This window comes from Cavia porcellus, unplaced genomic scaffold (assembly GCF_034190915.1).
Source record: "Cavia porcellus strain 051 isolate PalLab524CR breed Dunkin Hartley unplaced genomic scaffold, mCavPor4.1 scaffold_1, whole genome shotgun sequence".
In the NCBI taxonomy this organism is placed as follows: domain Eukaryota; kingdom Metazoa; phylum Chordata; class Mammalia; order Rodentia; family Caviidae; genus Cavia; species Cavia porcellus.
Window position 1 is genome coordinate 235,999,292 of NW_026947484.1, and position 20,633 is coordinate 236,019,924.

Sequence of the window (20,633 nt, forward strand, 5' to 3'; positions counted from 1 at the left end):
TTATTTTTAATTATCTTTGGACCAGAACTTTTTCAGCATCAGAGAATGAGCCCATTTGATTCCTTCAGGGAGAGCCAGTGCCCATTTCTTCTCAGGGAGCTCATCCATTCATTCAGTGACAATGTGCTGAAGATCTTTTAGGTGCCAGGTTGCTCTGAACTGACAGATGATAGGATGATAGACGAGAGGCTCCTGGGTCTCTCCACAGCAGGACTCTGAGCAGCTATTCTGCTCTGGCTCCCAGGGAGACCCTGCCAGGGGCCACAGTGGGCTGCACTGCCCTTGCCTAGGCCCTGCCTGACTGGGAATGCAGAGCAGGGATAGGAATGTGTGGCCATGCTTTCCTGTTGGGGGTCCTGGCTGGGGTTCCTGCCGCCTGGAAGGTGCCCAATCGGATCCTTCCCTCCCTCTTGAAAGGCTCTGTTTCAGACCCAGGTGGCTAGAAGCCACCTCCAGACCTGTGTCTACCCTACCACAGCAGCGGGCATTTGGGTCAGGAAAGGGGAATCACGGAGGGTGCGATGTGTGTTGTGACTTGTGCCAAACTCACTTTAACATGGTGTTTATTTCTGTTAAACGTAAAAATCATGCCCTCTATCATGGAACAATTCAAAATAAGTTTTTGGACTCCAAAACAATTAAACAATGGGGAGTGCTGCTTTATTTAAATCACTCTCCCCATACAGCTGATGTCTGCCTGCATCTCTGGCATCCGAGCCCTGAGAAACTCTGGTGGGCCAGGAGGTACAGACACAAACAGGACGGATGCTCTGGCAGAACCATTCCTGAGGGACGTGAGCAGATGCCTGAGGTTCAAAAGTGCACCCCAGGATAACTCCCACAGGCAGGAGAGGGGATCCCACCCGAGGATTGGGAGGTCGTTTGCTTTTCTCCCCTCTGCCAGTCTCCCTAAAGAGAGGACCGGGGAGCTGACTCCCCTTAATGCTACGAGCTGTCCTGTCACCCACCTCCCCTCAACACAGGCTTTTGTTCCAAAACAACCCATCTCCCCCTTAACCAGGGTTCTGTTGACTTCAAGGAAAGCCATTTAGACTTGGTGCGGGAAAATCTGCGTTTTTAGGGGAGCTGGTGAATTGAAACACACGTCAAGCGGGTGGGAAGAGCTCCGGGAAGCCGGGTCTCAGCCCGGCCCGGTGTCACGCGAGCCACTCCATTCGTCTCCTTCCAGATCGGGGCTCTGCCACGCTCCCCTCCGCGGGAAGCTCGCCCCGGCCGGGCTCCTGGGAGGTGGGGACCCCGAGGGCCCCGCGGGGAGCGGTCCCCAAGCCTTGGCCCGCTCCTCTGGGGCTCGGAGGGAAGCTGAGGCCCAGGAGGGGCGGCGGGGCCCCGGCCGATCGCGCTCACCTGCGGGAGCGCACCGGCCCGCTTCCCTCCTCCGGGCGGAGTCGCCATCCTTCCTGCGCGCCGCCCGCGCCGCTTCCACGTGGCCGTCAGGCTGGAGTGCAGGGACCCGGGGACCGGAGGGCTCCTCTGACCCTAGCTGCGCGGTCGGGGGCCGGAACTGGACCGGGACGCCGCGGCGGGGCGCGCTCGCCGAGCAGGCGGCGACTGGGGGGAGGGGAGGGCGGGGGAGGGGCCGCCGCAGCCCCCGCCCCGCCCCGCCCCCTCCCGGGCCTGGAGCGCGCGTGGCCCGAGCCGCGGTGCAGCGCCGCGCCCGACTCGCAGGTCGCCGACGAGGATGCTGGCGGGCTCCCCGGGGCTCGGCCCGCGCTCCCGCCGCGGACGGCCTTGCGCGCGCCCCTAGCGCCGGCGACCCCTAGCGCCCCGGATTCCCGGCCTCCCGCCGCCGCCCGCCCCTCCCTGTGGCCCGGCGCCCGCGGATGCTGAGGGGCGGCCCCGCGCCTGTCGCGGTCGGGTCCCGGGCCTGACGGGGGGCGGCCCGGGGCGCTGAGCCCGCAGCCCGCACCGGCCGTCCCGAGCACGCGGCCCCGAGCCCCGCACAGGTAAGCGCCGGGCTGGGCCGGGCCGGGCTTCCGGGGGACCGGCGGCGCCCCGAGGCTGGGCAGGCCGGGAAGAGGGCCGGTGGGAGCCCGCGTCTCCGAGGGCGGCTGGAAAAAGGAAGTAAACAGAAGGAAGATGCCGGAATCCAGGATGGTTCTGGGTTCTTCCTGGCTCGTTCATTTGCAGCTGCTAGGGATTGGGCCTGAGGGGGGCTAGGCCGGGACGGCCGGGACCGAGGGGATGACACGGATGGAGGTGGCGAGGCCGCTCAGAGGCCGGAGACAGGAAGCCGAGGTCTGGTGTAGACGAGCGTGCGTGGGGGCCGCGGGGAGGCCCCGGTGTGGGGGCGCCTGCGGCGGGGGCCTCTGCTGGGGGCGCGGGGGCGAGGGCGGCCGCCCGGAGGGGGAGAGGTGCTCCCGCTTAGTGATGTCCTTTTAAGTTGCAGATGACCGGCGCCACCCGAGCCCTGGAAACCTGCTCCGCGCTCCTACTAGCCCTCCAGCCCCAGCCCAGAAGAGGCACCCTGCGGTCCCCCCGGTCTCAGTGAACCCTAGTAGGTGGCCAGTTCCGGAGCCCTTCCGCTGCCCAGTCCTCTACTCAAGGGCCAGTGCAAGCAGACGCCGGCCAGGATGCCAAGGAACCAGGGCTTCTCGGATCCCGAGTACTCGGCAGAGTACTCGGCGGAGTACTCGGTCAGCCTGCCCTCTGACCCCGAGCGCGGGGTGGGCCGGACCCATGAAATCTCCGTCCGCAACTCAGGGTCTTGCCTGTGTCTGCCTCGCTTCATGCGCCTGACCTTCGTGCCCGAGTCCTTGGAGAACCTGTACCAGACCTACTTCAAAAGGCAGCGCCACGAGACCCTGCTGGTGCTGGTGGTCTTCGCGGCTCTGTTTGACTGCTACGTGGTGGTCATGTGTGCTGTGGTCTTCTCCAGCGACAAGCTGGCTCCCCTCATCGTGGCCGGGGTGGGGCTGCTGTTGGACATCATCCTATTTGTACTCTGCAAAAAGGGTCTGCTCCCTGACCGGGTCAGCCGGAAGGTGGTACCCTACCTGCTGTGGTTGGTGATCACAGCCCAGATCTTCTCCTACTTGGGCCTGAACTTCGCGCATGCCCACGCGGCCAGCGACACGGTGGGCTGGCAGGTCTTCTTCGTCTTCTCCTTCTTCATCACGCTGCCCCTCAGCCTCAGCCCCATCGTGACCATCTCTGTGGTCTCCTGTGTTGTGCACACGCTGGTCTTGGGGGTCACCGTGGCCCAGCAGCAGCAGGATGAGCTGCAAGGGATGCAGCTGCTGAGAGAGGTGAGTCTCGCTGCCTCCCCCGCCCCACCTTGCACCTTCCTTTTCCAGACAGTGAGTGACACTCTCAGCTGATTGTGTAGGACCACCTCTTTCTATCAGTTGCTGGCTCTGCACACCGTGCTACCCAGTGATTGCCTCTAGCCACAGCAGGCTGTTAGGTTCCTTCTGAGCAGATGCTAGGAAGACCCTCGTAGGCCCAGTCTTGAGGCAGCACTGTCCCAGCCGGGAGAGCTCTTGTGAGAGTTTTATCTTTGCTGTTGCTGCCTACTGCAGCATGTGAGTGCCGTCAGTGCGCCCTGTCAGGTGGGGGTACTGCCTGCCCTGACGGCAGAATGTGGCAGCTGTCAGGATTAAAGGAAGCACAGGTGACAGTTCATGAGGACAGGTGAAGGGCCATCAAAGGGCAGATTCGGTCCCCCTGTGCCCTGCTTCTGCCTCCAGGAACTCTGGGTGCCTCGAGCGGTTAGATGAGTGGAGAAGGCAGTGTGTGGGGCCACTCCTGTGGATAGTTGTGCTGGCCACTGTGACGTGGAATCTGCTAGACCTGAGGGATGGTTTCTGCCAGAAGGGGTGGGATTTTGGCCAAACTTTAGCTTACATAGTGTGGTCCCTCCAAGTGCTAGGACCCACCCCACCCCCACCCCCTACCCCGTACTGCAGCAACCAGACACTTGATCTTGGTCTCCTGTGCTCGTTCTCTGGTTACCCCAAGGAACCCCATGAATCTTGGAGCCCATGGACTCCCCAGTCTTGCATCCTTCTGTCCACTTCCTTTTTCATACTGGAGCTCAGAGCCGTGCAGGGATCTGCGCGTGGTCACACATTACAGCAGCTGTCTGGTCGGAGTGTTCTCTCCTGCTTCTGCTTCCGGCTGTCTTCTCCCAGCGTCTCACTGCCTCTGTCACCGTTACTGCTGTTCCCTGGGGCCAGGAGCTGAGTCTCCAGGTGCCTTCGTGGTCAATGCAAGAACTTAGGTTGCTCCATGGCCTCCCGCTTGGTTAGAGATTGTGGTTTCTGCTCAGGTTTCATTTTTTCCCCCAAGTTCTTGGGTCAGAGTGCTTCTGTTTTCCTGCTCTGGCCCAGGAAGCTCCCTGCCCCTCTGTTCTGTAGGCTCAGGCCTGGGCTGTGCCTGTGCTTGTACTAACAGGTCCCTTTGTTTTTCTCCCGGCTTCTTGCCCTCCTCGTGCCCTGGCTGTCATGACCTCTGGGTTGGAGGGTTTCAGTGTGTTTCCTGCCTGTTGAAGGCTTTGCACAAAGCTGCCCAGGAAAGCCTGGCCACAGTCATTGCTCTTGGGAATCTGTTGGGATATAGTCAGGTTGGCCGGCACGATTTGGAGCCTGAGATCCGATTCAGCACGTTACCTTCCAGTGAATGGGTCACTTCTCGCCTTCTCCCCGCCAGGATCTCTGGGCGGAGGGCTCAGGGTGCCATGAACAGTTATTACAGCTGTGCTGTCCGGTCGGGGAGTGGAGCAGAGTTCTCCCAGTGGGAGCACAGACCCCTTACTCTGGCCTCATGTTCTGTTTATTGGTAGGAGTCTCGTGGGTGGGGAGGAAAGGCCTTTGAGGAAACGTCAAACACCCGTCCCTTGAGCCATTTCAAGTCTGGGCAGAGTTCTGAGACAGGGGCAGAGGGGCGCTACCAAAGTATCAGAGATTCTGGGTTTCACTGAGGGATGGTGGGAGATATGGGTCCCAGGATGGGGAGGGAGACACCAAACTGGTGACCAGAGGACAAGGCGGAGCTGCTTCCTCACAGCGAAGCGGCGTCAGGCCTGCCAGCTTCGTGCTGGCTTCTTTTGCTGGTGAGAGAACCCGATTCTTGCTCCAGGGCAGTTCTGTGGAGGGTGGGGCTGGCATGGTGTCAGCTTGAAGAGGCGACCTGTTGGGTGCCAGGGAGGCAGGGCATATCGACCCAAGCCTCCAGGGGCCCTGGCATGGGGAGTGGGTTATAGAAACTGACCACTGAGCAGCCTCAGGGGGAGTGGGCATATTTCACCCCTTTGCAGGTTTTCCCACTCATGCTGTAGCCTTCTGGTTTGTTCTAGCCACGATCACGGGATTTTAGCACCGCCAAGGGGTCTGGGAGTGCATTTAGTCCCATTCCCCCATTTTACAGAGATAGACGGTCATGGCACATGGGTGACAGAAAGGAGACAGAGCTGGCTGTGCAGCCTCCCAGCCAAGGGCTCCTGGGCGGTTAGAGGAACTCCAGTGTGTGTTCATGGGGCCTTCGTCCTGTCAACTGAGGGCACAAACCCACCACCCACCACCTCCTAAGGACCAGGACTGTCTGCAGCTCCTTCCCAGATCTCAGTAGAAGATACAGCTTGTGGGGATCTGTGGCTCTCTCTCATGGACTAGATGGAACAGGAATCTCTTTCTCTCCTGGGTTCTTTTTACTGGCTCGCCCTGAGAAGTCTGGGGTAGCGTTTAAGCCTTGTCTCTTGGGGCTCATCCCCTAGTTAAGCAAGGAAGTTCTTGTTGAAAGTGACCGAGGACTTTGATCCAGACAAGTCGTGTTCACAGAGCTCACAAGCCCCCAGAAATCCGTGCGTCAGCAGTGGAGTGTGTCCATAAGTGTCCAGGCTCCAGCCCCAACACCAAAAAATAAAAATAAAAATAAAATAAACTAGAATCCCAGAGGAGCGTGACCCTGACGTAAAGTAGTGCCCGAAATTTGGCTTTGGGAAGAGAGAGGGACTCCTAAGGTTAAGCTGGGGGCCTGAGACAGGAGGCTGGAGGCCTGGTGTACAGCGGGCTGTGTTCCAGAAGTTTCTGAGTCACTCGTTTGGAACTGATGTGACTTTTTAAAAGGTGCTTGGTTCCCAGGCTCACCCACCAAGTCCTCCTTAGGTCACAGCATCCCTGCGTTTGTCTTTGGGCACTGGAAGCCACCCCTGGGTGGCTGGGTTGCTGCAGGGAGGGAGAGCTGGGACGGTCTCACCCCATCGTGCAGCTGGGAGGGCCATCTTCCCGACTACTACTCCGGGCTGTGTGGCCTCCCGGCAGGGATCTCCTTCCAGGATGAGAGGGGCAGGCCATGAGAACCGGATGCTGGCCCTTGCCCCAGCCAGGCTCATTCCTGGAACTTTCTCAGACCTTCTTGGGGTCCCCTTTCTCTCTTTTGCCTGTGTGTCCCCACCCCATCCCTGGCTTTGGCAGGAATGGCCCCTTGCATTGTAAGGGACAGACTGAGTTTCACAGTTGACACCTGGATTCTGGAGGATTTGTGAGTTTTGTGGTTTGGCTTCTGCTGCCAGCAGCACCAAGGAGGCTCTTCCAGGGTCGCCAGTCGTCCTCTGCAGCTTTCATGACCCCGGATCTGTGCCCAGCTCTCTGTGGGGAAGGACGGAGGGTACAAAGGGGGTGCAGGGCAGACACCCTGTGTGTCCTGGGTTCTCAGGAGCCAGCAAGTGGCCTGTCAGTGGGAGAGCGGGTGGAGGCAGGGGGTGGGGTGGGGCGGGCGCTTTACTGTTTCACTGACAGAGTCTTACAGAGCTAAGGCTGTGGGCTTTGCAGTACCCAGGGGCTGGGGCCAAAGTCAGGCTTGGTGGGAAGAACCTGGGCCTGGCGCTGGCTCAGGGTGATGGTGGGAGGGGCTGGAGCTGCTGCTGGCACCTCATGTGGGCATGGCATCTGTACCTCTCATGTTTTGTCCTCTCCTGACCCAAAAGTAGAGAAGGAGAATGTTTGGCTCACAGTTGTAGAGTGTCCAGTCCATGGCTGTCTAGCTCCAAGGCAGAAATGCCCTTGTGGTAGGGCCCAGTAGAGGACTGCTGGTCTTCCAAGGGCAGCCAGGAAGGAGATGAAAATGCATTCTTGTCGGGCACATCCTCGGTGACCTGCATGTTCCCCCCAAGGCCCACCCCCTAGCAGCACATTCATCCATGAGTTCAGCAGTGAATTAATCTGCTGATGAGTGACCCCATAATCCAGTCAGCTTCCGGAGGCTTCATTAAGAGGTTATTTTACGTCTAAACCATAATGACCTGATAAATTTCATAAAACAGGGAATAAAACAGGGTGATGCTGGGGATATATAATCCCTTTCACGCCTGCACATTGCATAGCACGTCAGTCACCCAGTCGAGGAACCTTTGACTGTGGAGTAGGGAGAGGCTGATTTCCAGGCCCTGCCTGGATCTGGATTAAAGGTCCTCATACAGCGGTCATCCCCTTGGATCCTTGGTGTGGTTGGCTCCATTTCACAGATGAGGAAACTGAGGCACAGTGAAGTAGAGGGGTCAGGTAGCTGGGGAGGGGACACCCATGAGTGAGAAGTGGGACGCAAGCTCCCCTGAACACCCTCCTTTTTCTGGAATGCAAGCGCTGGGCCTCCTCTTGCTTCTTTGGCTGCTTCAGAAAAGTTTGCTGAGGATCAAAGCTCAGTGCCAAGAGATGCGAGGCCCTGAAACATGACAGGAAGCACCTGCCCTGCCATGACAGGACATGCCCCGTGGGACTGCGCAGAGCACATGACAAATGCGAGGACACGGGAGGTGGGACAGCATCCTGCCGGGGTGTGTTCAGCTCCCAGGAAGCCCACTGTGGGGCGGGCCGGGCAGGGCAGGCTGGGAGGAGGCGGACAGCCTGGCTCTGGGGCCAGAGCGCTGCTGCTGCCCCTGGGCAGAATGCAGTGGCCACCTGCTCCTGAAGAGCTCGCAGCTGGCATTGGGGAGCTGGAACACGGAGGAAATGCATAGAAGGGAACCGTGGGGCCCTCGGATCCAACCAGCTGTGCGGGGTGGAGGGTGATGAATTAGCACATGAGCAGTGTTTGCAGAAAGTCGCCCCCCGCCCCCCAGCCCCCCGCCCCCCAGCCCCCAACTCCCCCAGCCCCAGCTCCCCCAGCCCCAGCTCTCCCAGCCCCAGCCCGGTGCTTGTTTCTCTGGCCTTTTCTGGCTCTTGTCTATGTGTAAACAGAGCTTCTTCAGTGTGTCCTTGTGGTTCGTGTGCACCCACCTTTCACCCACATTTCACTGACATTTCGCTGTGAGCATCAGAGTGTTTGTGTTTATGATTTCAAGCAGGCACTGTATAATCAGGTTTTTCTGAAGAGAAAAAAGAAGCCTAAGGTTGTGCCAGTGTGGGGACTGGCTAATGCACACACATGCATCAGCACACACACACACACACACACACACTCACACTCACACTCACACTCACACTCATGCCTAGGCTTGGCTGGCCCAAAGGTCCTGGTAACTTTTCCATGGGTGGAGTTGCTGGGACTTCAAGGCCTTCCTTGTCCTGAGGTTTCTTCATCCACTACGGATCCCGTTCCGGTAACTGGACCCCGAGTAATTTGCACACCCTCCCCTGGGTCTCCCCTTGCCCCATCAGGCATTCGTGGTGACGGACTTCCACTAGCGCTTAGGCTGAGACGCCCCTGTGTGGCCCAGGGCCTTTGGGGAGTGGGGTGGAGCCAGGGGGCCCTGGTTCCTGAGCTCCTGACCTCTTCTGGTGGACCGACTTCCAGTGAGAGGCAGGTATTTCTATTTTAAAGGTGAAGGAACAAATGTGTGGTGACTAAAAGGACCTGTCAGACTCACACAATCAGTAAGTGGGGAGCAGGATTTGAACCCAGGCTATTGGAATCCCAGAGCTCCTTGTCTTCTGCATCACTAAAGAAGCCTGCACACCTTGCCTCATTGGTTGGGTGTATGTCCACCAGAGCTCGGGCTTCAGTTTCTCAACCCCTAGGCATTTGGAAGGGTAACTTGGGGGTCCAGGAGGTGCTTCGAGGGTCTTCATTGAAGAGTGTGTGCTAATCAGGGAGTGTAGCTGGGGTGTTGAGCGTGAGGACCCACCGCCCTTCATATGCAGATGTCCCTGATGTTAACCAGTGGGTCAGGATGGTATTAAATTTCCTTTACTGTGTGGAATGTTGTGTTGCATTCTAAAATGTTTTTCTCAGAAACTGATACATGCAAGTTTGGGCAAATAAGAATTGTATGTTGGTGGGGCGTCATGGCTGTGTTAGATGCCCCCAGAAGCCTCGTGTGGTAATAGCTGGGCTGTTTCAGAGGTGGCTGGGTCTAGGAGGGTGCGATGCTGGGACTGATTCCTGGTGCAGTGCAGGCTCCAGGACACTGGGATCGAGGGTGTGAGTGATGCCCGCCCTCAGGGTAGGGAGCCTGGATGAGCTGGAAGGCCAGAACGAGGCTGGGTTTGTGGCTTGCTTGCTTTGCTGCCTTCTGCCCTCTATGAACTGATTCTCCTCTCTGACGCCAGCCTGCCTGGGAGCTGCCTGATTGTGGACTGAGAGCTCCACAAGCTGTGAAGTAAATAAACCTTTTCTCTTTTAATTTTGGGTTTCAGATAATTTATCTCAGCAACAAGAAAAGTAAACAAGACATTAGGTGTGACGGCACATGCCTATAAACCCCAGCACTCTGGGAGGCTGAGGCAGGAGGATCACAATTTTGAGCCCAGCTAAGCAATTTAACAACTTGATGAGACCCCGTGTCAAAATAAAAACTAAAAAAGGGCTGGGGGTGCAGCTCACCTTGAAGCCCTTGGTTCAGTCCCCTGTACCACACACATACACAATTCCATGTTGGCTTTCTAGGAGCTTCCCAGCCTGGGCTGATCCATTTCCCAGTGATCTTAATGCCAACCCCCCTGTATGCTTATCACGTTTCAGTAACCCACTGCTGAGTAACAGCCCTGCCCTGAGGGGCTCCAGAGACTGTTCTGGTTCTCTGGGTTGGTTCTGTTCCACCGTGGTGTTCTGCCCCTGCGGCGGTGACCAGCCAGAGGTCACTGATTAGCCAGGCAGGGCCATTCCATCCAGCAGTTGGCCATGGGCTGCCAAAGGCCGGGGCTGCAGGTTCCGAGGAGGTTTTATTCTGTGTCTGTAGTGTGATCTCCCCAAGTGGCTTGCTCGGGCTCCCTCAAGACACGGTGTTATCATGGAGAAAATGGAAGCTACTAGAGTTTTTAAGATCTAGGTTCATAAAGTGAGTCACAAGCCTGACTCAGGCGTGAGAAGACATCGATTCTGTGCTGGGCAGTGAGGGTGATTTGTGGGGGGGACAGGGATGACCTGATGGCACCATCTTCTGAGGCTGTCACTAGCCTCGCAAGGAGGGACAGATGCTGTTGGTCTGGAGGGGCTCAAGAGGCTGTGTGGCCACAGAAGTTAGAGACGGCATCTGCTGCGGGGTGTAAGCTGCATTAAGGTCCTGATGTTCTGTCCTGTGCAGCCCCTCCTTTCTCAGGCCTGGGGGAGGTTAAGAAGTCACCCCCACCCTTTCCTCACGCAGGAGGCCCTGCGCCCAGTCCGGGGTGTGGGAAAGCAGCCTTGTCTCTTCTCTCCACAGCAGCCTGGTTCTGACATCTGTGCTCCCTCCCCGGAGGCAGGGGTTTGCTTGGGTACATCCTTTAGGAGCACGTGCAGGGTGCTTTCTCTGCAGGTGGTCGTTCACCTTGAGGAGGAGGAAGGCCAGTGCTGGATCACACGATGCCCCTGGCCATGCCTTGGTGTTGCCCTAGTTGTTCTAGAAGAGCTTGCCGAGTACTTAATTCCAGCTTTGCTTTTGTCTTTATTTTCTTCCTTGTCAGCTCTCATGGAGAGTTTGGTAAATTTCCAGCTATGTCCAGTCCAGGGGAAACGTTCTTGTGTTAATCTAGTGACTTGAGAATGAACTTTTATTTTCTGAGTATGAGGAATCGGACTCGGGACCTTGTACATGCCGGGCAGGTGCTCTGCCGCGGCTGCGCTGTACCCCTGGGCTGAGAATGAACTTTTAAAGCAGGTTTACTTGCGTCTTCGAGGGTGTTTGCCCGTTTGCCACTTGCTAATGAAGATCCTTTTGGGTCCAGGTACAAAGCAGATGCGGAAAAGGGGTTGCAGGAATCACTGATGTTCTGCTGAGCTGGTTCTAATGTTCTCAGGCAAAAATTAGATGCCTAAAATCACACCGAAGAGCAGCTGTGCAGAGCTGGCTCGGCAGCACCCGTCTCCCCTGGTTGTTCTTCCTGCCTAGGGGAGACTTCATTCCTTCTTACTGCTTAGCAAACATTTCATTAAGACAGCAAATATTGTTCCTGGCTGGGTGTACAGAGAATGAATGAAACTCAGTGTCTGCCCTTGAGGAGTTCATGGGCTATAGGATAAATCCTGCTGATGGGAGAGAGCCTAGGAAACCAAAGAAGGCTTTAAAGAGCTGCTGTCGAGTTGGGTCTTGAAGGGTGGGTAGGAGTTTGCCAGCTGGAGCAGTGGAAATGGGTCAGAATCGTGGGACACTCTCGCTTGCTCAGGACTAGTAACAGTGGCAGGGATGGGTGGCAGGAGCTGGAGGGAGACGGGGTGGGGAAGCCAGAAGGGCCAGGAAATTTGGGTTTTGTTGTTAAGACGATGAGGTTCAGTGAAGGGATTTAGGCAGAGGCCAGTGGACAGTGTAGGAGGCCGCTGAAGTGGAGTCAGCCACCAGGACGCAGGACGCAGGACGCAGGACGCAGGGGTGGAGAAGAGGGCTTAGGTCAGGTACCTGTGGAATAGCCGTGTGCCACGGCAGACCGTCCTGTGGGTTGTTAGTAGCGCGCCCTCTGTGTCCTCAGCCCGGACTCAGATCTAGAGCTCAGAAGAGAGCTCTAGACAGCCAGATGCGAGACTCATCGGCATTGGAGTGGTCCCCAAAGGTGGAGGGAGGCCGAGGGGAGCCCGCAGAATCAGGAAGGAAGAGGCTCGAGGACGCCATAGGACCCACACCGGGGAGCAGTCTGCAGGCGGCTGTGCTGGGCACAGGAGGGACCGTAGGGCGCAGAGGCAGCCCTGGCTGCTGGCATCGGGCGTCCCTGACTCACTCGTGGTAGGGAAACTAAGTCAGGCCTAGGCAGGGGAGCAGCTAAGCAAGTGCTGTCCCTGAACTGCGTCCTCACCGTGTTCAGAGGAACAAAGCCGTCTTGAAACCTTAGTAGTCACCCACCTTCTACCCTCCCAGGAGGAGCAATGGGACTGGGCAGTATTAATACATCCTACGTGATATTATCACTTCCTGTCCCCTGATGGGGGTGTTGTTCCCTCACCCCCACTTTTTGAGACCATGCTCGTGGTATATAGTTCAGGTTGGTCTTGGGCTCTCTGTGTAACTGAGGCTGGCCTTGAACTCCTGGTGATCCTCCTGCCTCAGCTTCCCAAGTGTTTACAGGTGTAATCCCAAGGGATTACAGGTGTGTGTCACCGACCCTGGCCCATCCCCCTTCTAATAAACACCCACATTCAGTTTTCCTAGATGTGTCTAGGAAAAAAAAAAAAAAAAACTTCAACTTTATCATGGCTGTGCTTGCTGAACAGGCTTTCTGATAATTAATAATCAGGAGAAAAAAGCAAGGTAATGGGGAATAGAGCATAGGAAGGGGAAGAGAGAAAGGAGGTCCGAAAGCCGGCCCACTGCTGTGCTTTACTTTAGAAGTGTTGGAACGTACGTTGGACGAAGCTCTCTTAGGACAAAGAATACTTAGGGTTAGGGTTAGTTAGGGTTAGGGTACGCAGACCCTCCCGTGGCTTCTCATTTATCACCTCTTTCCTCTTCATCCTGTTTTTGCAGGAGTGGGTTAAGCAGGGTGGCGCTGAAGATCTCTGATGGTTGGGGTGGAGGCCGGCCTGACGCAATCTGTTAGTCAGCTCACGGGAGCCGTAAGAGCCGGTGCCCTGATTTAGAACCAGGGGCCCTGGCTGCAAACCTGTAGCATCATAAGCATCATATTGGGAACGTGAAGTTGTAGGACGTCCTCCGGGGCGCTGGTGACCTTCTTTTGTCCCCCTCGTCTCGGAGTCCCTCCCTCCTCACAGAGGTTGGTGATACTCAACTCTGGAGGCTTAGATTGGATGCAGAGGAGCAGAGGACCCTGGGGCCCACTGTCCGGCCTGCAGATAGCGCCGGGTGCCTTTCTGCGATGTCCCTGACACGTGTAGTCCTTGCTTTTATGCCCCTAGGGGGGCACTATCCTTTGCCACAACTGAGCTGTCTGCTTACAGGCAGCATTTACATAGGCCTGTACAGTGTGATGTCCGCTGCCCTCACCGTCACTGTGTCACTGTGAGGTGCACCGCCTTGTCACTGGGACTTCGTAGCCGACACAGTGGGAGACAGGTGGCACCCAGGCTCATGGAGAACCTCAGCTCCAAAGGCCGGGTCCTCTAGCTTTCTCCAAACGCAGAGCTGGAAGGCTGCTGCTTTGAGGGGTGGAGACAGGTGGAGACAGGCTGTTAATACAAAAAGTGAAGGGAGTGGCCAGCAATCACACGGCTGTGTGTCAGCGCACGGAACTGTTGCTAAAAACAAGTGGCTGTTACTGTGTGTGAGGACAGGGAGCAATAGCCAAAGCGGAGCGGGGGCAGGCAGGTGCACGCAGGCGAGCCCACCCTGGCGTCGTGAGAGCTGCTGACCCTTATAGACGCGGAGGGGAGCGCACTGGGATGAGGCACAGTGGAGCACTCTGGGTAGCCGCAGTGTCTCTGGGCCCCTGTCTGCCTCTCTGTCTCTCTTTCCCTGTGCACCCCCTCCTCTGTGGAACCCAGAGCCTTGTGCTTGCTGGGCAATTGCTGGGCCACTCAGCCGAACCCCACTTCCTTTTTATTCTTTATTTTTACCAGTTGCCCAGGCCAGCCTCAGACTCACAGTCCTCCTGCTTCAGCTTCCTCCGTGGCTGGGATTGTGGCTCAGCTTTTGATCGGGGATGTGCACATTTGTGAACACCCATGAAAATGTACACTTCAAATGGATTCAGTCTGCTAAATAAAACTCAGTAGGTTTTATAAAATGTCAGTAAAATCTAGGAGCCACAAGAATTATATATACATCTATATACTTATGTATATATTTGTGTAAATATGTGTTGTGTATCCCATATCTGAAATGCTTAGGACCAGAAGTCCTTAGATTTTGGAATTTTACTGATTTGGGGTTATTTGCATATACATAATGTAGTAACTTGGAGATAAGACCCCAAGTCTAAACACAAAATTCACTTGTTTCATACTATATCTTAGTCATATGCCCTGAAAATAATTCTATACGATATTTTTAGTAATTTTGTATATGAGACAAAAGTTTCGTGTTGCAAAATTTTCTACCTATGACACCATGTCATTGCTCAGAAAGTCTGAGATTTTGGACTTCAGGTTTTCAGGTTTTCAAGACTTCAGGTTTTCAGGTTAGGGGTGTTCCATCTGGCTCCGGGGCACGGCCCTTGTGGCCTTCTTTTGCAGCTAGCATGTGTTGACCATAATTTTCAGTTTCCTTCAAACTAAATGAGAATTAAAAGTCACTAGAAGGCCAGGCATGGTGGCATATTCATGTAATCCCAGCACTTGGGAGGCTGAGGCAGGAGGGTCATTGTAAGTTCCAGGTCAGCTGGGGCTACCAAGTGTGTTTAAGGCCAGCTGGGACTATGTAGTGAGACCCTGTTTCAAAAATAAAATAAAGTCACTAGGAAGCTAGGCATCGGTGGGTGGTGCATGCCTGTAAGTCCAGCATTCTGGGAGGCTGAGGCAGGAGAATCATGAACTCAAGCCCAGCCTGGGCAATTGAGTGAGACCAAATCTCAAAAGCAAAATGAGAGAGTACTGGGAATATGCAGCTCTGGGCGAAGGCTCTAGGTTCAGTCCAGTACCTCATGCCCCACAGAATCAGCTGGACATAATCAGGGAAGTGTCCTAGATTTTTAGACTTTGCTATTTTTGCTCAAACTTACTCTTTTGTTTATTCCTAATTCGTAGCATTTTCTTTTAGATATATTGCCAAGGCACTTTTCTGAGAAACAGTAGCTATCACATTCATGTTTTATTTGTGTTTGATTCGTTTATGTAAATACAATGTCCAGAAAGTGGCATAAACGGGTTTGGGGGCTAAACAGGACTAATTCTGGGGGGGCTCCGGAAGTTGGGGTGGAGGTGGACCCTCGTGCCAGCTGGAGCGCTGCAGTCCTGCAGAGGCTGGCGGTCCTCAGGGCCCTCCACCCAGCACTGTCCTGTGCTTGGCTTTCTGGCGTTGAGCTCCTTCAGCCCCCTTGGTGCATCCATTCCTGATCCGGGAGTCCAGACAGGAAGAATACACTTCCGCTTCCTCTTTCTCCCCAGCATCTTCCCACGCTGGAATCCACCAGCTTGCACCCCCTCGGGCTCCTTGTCAGCCAGCCCAGCTTTTCAGAAGCCTTTGGGTGACGTGGTGCGGGGCCGAGCACCACTTGGGCGCCTTTCCTGGCTGCAAACTGTGCCGGGGTGCACAGCGGCACCTTCTCCTGCCCATCCAACCTACCGCAGGACACAGCTTGGGAGGGTGTGGTCCCCGTGCCTCCTGTCCAGCCTTAATGACGGTCAGCAGCTCTGCAGCCTGTGCCCTCTAATGCCAGCCCCCTCCCTCCTTGCTTCTCCGGCTCTGTCTGTCAGATCGGGGAAGAGCAGCACAGTTATTAAGTTAATTGGTGCCTGACACATTCCTTCTTTGTCTTCTTACTCAGATTCTGTATTTGTTGTTGGATTTAGAATATTTCATTTGTGTGCCACCCGTGGACCTGTATATTCTGTCTGTCTGCTTATGTGTCTTTTCTTTCTCTGGACTGGTGTGGCTCTGGGTATAGGTGTATAAGCTGTGGGGTGCTGGAAATGCACCGTGAATAACCTGGGGTCCCTCACACAAGGGAAGCCCTGCTCTGTTTGTTTTCTTTCAAGAAAAATTGATTACTGCCTGGGTAGGGGCCTTGTATCAAGGAGTCACCTTATACATTTTGGTTGAATATTGGTGCATGAATTATTATTAGGTGAAATTGCCAATAGCAAATCACTTTCAACCTGCCAAAAGTGGCAGTTTCACTGTATATGGTTCAATGCAGTATCAAAGTGACAAACATGTTTACTATGGAAAGGCTGGAAATAGAGTATGGAAAATATTGCCTATCATATTATTCCCTGAGGATACTTTATCACTGGGAAACTCCTTCCCCTCCTTATCCCCCCTCTTTTCTTTTTTGGTTTTTTTGAGACAGGGTCTTGCTGTGTAGTTCAGGCCAGTCTTGAATTCATATGTAACCCAGGCTGGCCTAGAACTCACAGTGATCCTCCTGCCTCAGCCTCCTGATGCTGGGACTACAGGCATGCACCGCCACGCCCAGCTAGCATCTCCTTTTTGAAGATAGATACAAAAATCTATTTTCTTCTGCGTTTTGCAAGTGCTTACTATGGGGTATGAAGAATGAAATGAAAGTCCTCCTTCCCTCTCTACTCTGCTTCCTGTGGGTAGCACTGCCCAGTGTTTGGTGAGGAGACTTCCAAAGAATTTTCTATGGATTTGTGTACTTATGTGAATATATGCACATTTAGCATTGGTGGATTATTTATGTAAATTTATGCAAATCAGCATGAGTATCTGCACATCCTGGGTGTCACTGTGGTCTTCCACTTGAGGGGACACAGGCACTGTCTTGTGGCAGCCAGCTGGTCTCACTGGAGTTCCTGGCCCTGCTTGCCGTCTGCTCCTGTGGTTGCTCCTTGAGCCAAGGAAGAGCCAGGCTGGTCTGGCGAGCTGCTTCTGCCTTCCTCCATTGTCGAGAGCCAGGAGTCTTTTGAGCAGGAGACCCAGGGCCAGCCCAGCTCAGCAGGCTGGTGGCAGAGGTGGCTGTGGCTGTGGGGCAGCAGCATCCCAGCCAAGAGTGAGGTCCTGGCTTTCCCTTGCACTGCCGTCTGTTAGGGCCTGGTGAGTGGTTCATTCACCGGGACTTGGAAAGGCATCTGTGGGAACCTGTGAGGCTGCAGGGAGGCAGAGGCATGGGGTCAAGAGGAGGAGGAGGAAGGGAAGGAGGGTGGCCAGGCCAGGTGTGGTCAGGTCCTCAGGGGCTCAGCCAGCCTCTGTGGACTGTGTGGGAGGCCAGAGTCCCCCTTCCGGTCAAGGACTGAGGTTCTGTGTGTTTCTTATTTTGCCTGTTTCATAGATGTTTTGTCAGGAATCCAGAGCTGAGTTCAAATTCCTCCCCTCTGTTGGGGTCTTGGACAAACTATTTGATCCTGCCAAATTTTGGTTTCCCTCCACGCTTGGGTGGGTGACAGGGTACACAGCTAGTAACTTGAGGCTAAGTCACTGGGCTTCTGAGGCTGGACCTAGCATGTGTAAGCGCTGTGACGCTGGTCAAGCAGTCAAGCGGCTTAATCCTCTGTGTGCCCTTAGATTTCCTGTCTAACTCTCAGCATAGTGCTGAATCACAAGTCTGTTCTGTGGCCGTGTGCCTGCCTTCATGGGGCAGCAGGGAGGAATATATAGAAGCACTTTCTGAGCTGCAAAGCCTGGCTCGAATGGGAAAGTCAGTATACGTTTGTCTCTGGCTGTGTGAAACTGGAACCACATCCTGCTGGGAAGAGGCGAAGCCAGGAGGAGCTGGTGTTTGCACCTCAGGGGATCTGGTTTCTTTCTGCTGCTTGCCTTCCCTCCTGCCTGCTGTTTCAGCACGAAGAGACAGCTGGATGGCCTGAGAGCTGTGCTCTGAGGACATTCTCCAGCTTTTGGGAGAAGACCCAGAGGAGATCAGGCCTGAGGTCACGCAGTCTGACTGCCCGGGGCTGTGGCCTGACACCCATTCCAGTCCCTTCGGTGAATCCGGGAGCTAGTGACCAGGAGGACAGCAGCCTGGTGAGCTGGGCAGGTCAGGGCTGGAAGGCTCTGTTCTGAGGGTCCTGTGACTGCGGAAGGAGCTGCGGGGGAGATAGCTTAGAGGGGCTGGGAGGATGGGCACAGAGGGGTAGGCGGATCCCGGAGGCAGCGAAATGGGGGTACGGGCGTGAGTGGGAGGGCAGCGGGGTGCCAGGAGGACTTGGTTTCATAGACTGTTGTGTGGTTGTGCGCAGAGGCGGAGGTGGAGGGCGGGCAGGCAGCCCTGAGGTTTTCTGCCATCGCAAGCTTCCAGGGGTGCAAAATGGGAAGCATTGGGGCTGCAGTGCTTGCTGGCGTTAACCTCCCCAGGGTCTCTGGGCTCCCAGCCTGTGGTCCTCCGCCCCAGAGACCTGTGCCGAGGGGTTTCCCAGGACTCTTCTCCCGCTCCTGCCCCTCCAGCTTTAGAAAGAGGAACTCAGATTGGAATTTTCCCTCCTAACTCTTGAGACACAGACTCTTAGAGGACCACTCCTTCAGCTGAGCGTGCTGGACTCAGGCTGCCTGTGGCTCATTCTTCCCTTTGGAACCTGGGCAGCAGCTCCTGACCTCACCTCCACATCCTTGTCTGAGGACAGACCCTGCGGGGTGCATGCAGGTAGAATCATCTCTTGTGCGCCTAGCACTCCCCTTCTTCAAGGGGCCACTGTGACCTGGACGCCACAGTGCAGAGGCGCTCCAGGGGGAGGCGGTGCTGGTGGGCACACAGGGCTTCCGGCCCTGAGGGCTCGGAGGGGGACGGAGGTGTCTGCTTGGGAGCAGAGCCCCAGAGGGAAACATGATGCCCGTGAAACGTGTGTGGTAGCAGAGATCGTGGAGACTCGGGCGTGTGAGGTAATACGACAGGGTTCTGGAAAGTCATTTGGAATCCAAAATGGAAGCCCGTGAAAGGCTGCATGCCATAGTGTCGTGGTTAGCCTTGAGGCCACCAGCAGAGCAGCGCACACTGGGAGTGTCCAGACGGCCATGGGGCGTGACCATGGGGACGCTATCTGCTCCCTGGCTCCTTCCTGCCTGGCTCTTCCCTTGTTCTTCGCTGTTGGCTGCCCTGAGGTGTGTGATTTTCTTTTTTCTTTTTTTGTATTGGGAATTGAACTCAGGACCTTGTGCTTGCTAGGCAGGTGCTTGTGACCCTGAGCTAAACCCTTGGCCCTTTTTCTTTTTTAAAATTTTTATTTTTACTTCATTTTATTTTAATGCTTTGGAGGCAGGGCCTGGCTATGTAGCTCAGACTGGCCTTGAAATCACTATGTAGCTCAGGCTGGGCTTGAGTGTGTGACGTTCCTCCTGCCTCAGCCTCCCGAGTGTTGGGATTATTTTTGTTAGCGAATGCTTACAGTGTATAATGATCACATTCATTGTGGAGAGTTGGTGGATGTACAGAGCACACCTGTATTCTTTTCCCTTCCCTTCACACCTCACTTATTTTTTTTGCTAGTATTAGATTTATTTATTTTATATGTTCTTATAAAGTTAAATCTGTATCATGCATACAGATTTAATAGCCAGACTCATAGGCCAAAAACATATGGCACATAAGACCATTATACTAAATTAAGGCACATTTTTAGATACATTGTCCATGCTGGATTATAATAACTCTTTCTCTTCTTTCTTCTTATTTGTCCTTTATTTTGTACTTTATATATTAAGTTTCTCATATGAGGGAAACCATGCTATTTGTGAGCCGGGGTTTCTGGTTTACTCCTCCTAACATTATGGTCTCAAGGTTGATCCATTTCCATACAGTTGGCTCAAGTTCAGCCTCCTTTATGCAGAGTAGTAGTCTGCTGTGTATAAATACCACATTCGCTTTGTCTTTTCATCAGTTGATGGACGTACAGATTCCTCCTGGGATTTAGCTGTTATGAATTGTGCTTCTGTAAACATGGGTGTGCGTGCATCACGGTGTGACGTCTGTAACTCTTTTGGGAGAAACCTGGAAGGGCAATAGTTGGGTCAAACATAACTTCTTGTTTGAGTTTTTTGAGGAACCTCCACACTGATTTCCGAAGTGGTTGTACTAATTCGTACAAGTTCACGCTCCCAAAAACAGCCCCATGGCATTTGTTCCCGGTTGATTTCTTGATGAAGGCCATTCTTTCTGGAGTGAGATAGAATATCAGTGTTGTTATAATTTGCATTTTTTGATGGCCAGTGATGGCCACATTTTTTTCATGTATTTTTTGGCCATTTGTACTTCTTCACCTGAGAAGTGCCTGTTCATTTCAGATGCCCATTTCTTCACTAAATCTTTAAATCTGCAGCGGGGTCTAACTTTTTGAGTTCTTTATGTATTCTAGATTATTAGTCCTTTGTCTGAGGAGTGGCTGGCAAAATTTTTCCCCATTCTGTAAGTTGTCTCTTCATTCCGCTGGTGGTTTACTTTGCTGTGCAGGAGTTCTCAAATTTGATGTAATCACATTTGTTATTTCTGGTATAATTTCTTGTGCAGCCAGGGTTCTATTCAGAAAATCTTTGCTTTCACCTATATCTTCAAGAGTTTTGCTTGTTTTGTTTTCCAGCAGATTGTTTCTGTTTTACTATTTAAATCTCTGATCCTTTTAGTTTAGTACTGGTGAGAGATACAGGTCTAGGTTCAAGCTTCAGCATATGGGAAGCCAGTTTTCTCAGCACCATTTGTTAAAGAGGCTGTCTTTCTTCCAGCAAAAGTGTTTCCCTGCTTGGTCAAAGATAAAGTAGCTGGGTGTGCCTGGAG

At 54.3% G+C, this 20,633-nt stretch overlaps 1 protein-coding gene across 3 annotated transcripts in view; it reads left to right on the forward strand.

Annotated features, from left to right (window-relative positions):
- The first annotated feature begins 1,823 nt into the window (after window positions 1–1,823).
- The window catches only part of Adcy3 (adenylate cyclase 3), an 82,609-nt gene continuing 63,799 nt past the window's right edge, over window positions 1,824–20,633 (forward strand). The window contains exons 1-2 of one of the 3 annotated variants that reach the window (XM_063231499.1): window positions 1,824–1,964; window positions 2,408–3,266. In XM_063231499.1, coding sequence (XP_063087569.1) covers window positions 2,592–3,266 — 675 coding nt within the window. In that variant the 5' untranslated portion in view covers window positions 1,824–1,964; window positions 2,408–2,591. Of the gene's footprint in view, window positions 1,965–2,401; window positions 3,267–17,877; window positions 17,897–20,633 lie in introns of those variants that run through there. The other 2 variants (XM_063231496.1, XM_063231504.1) reach the window with 2 other exon arrangements.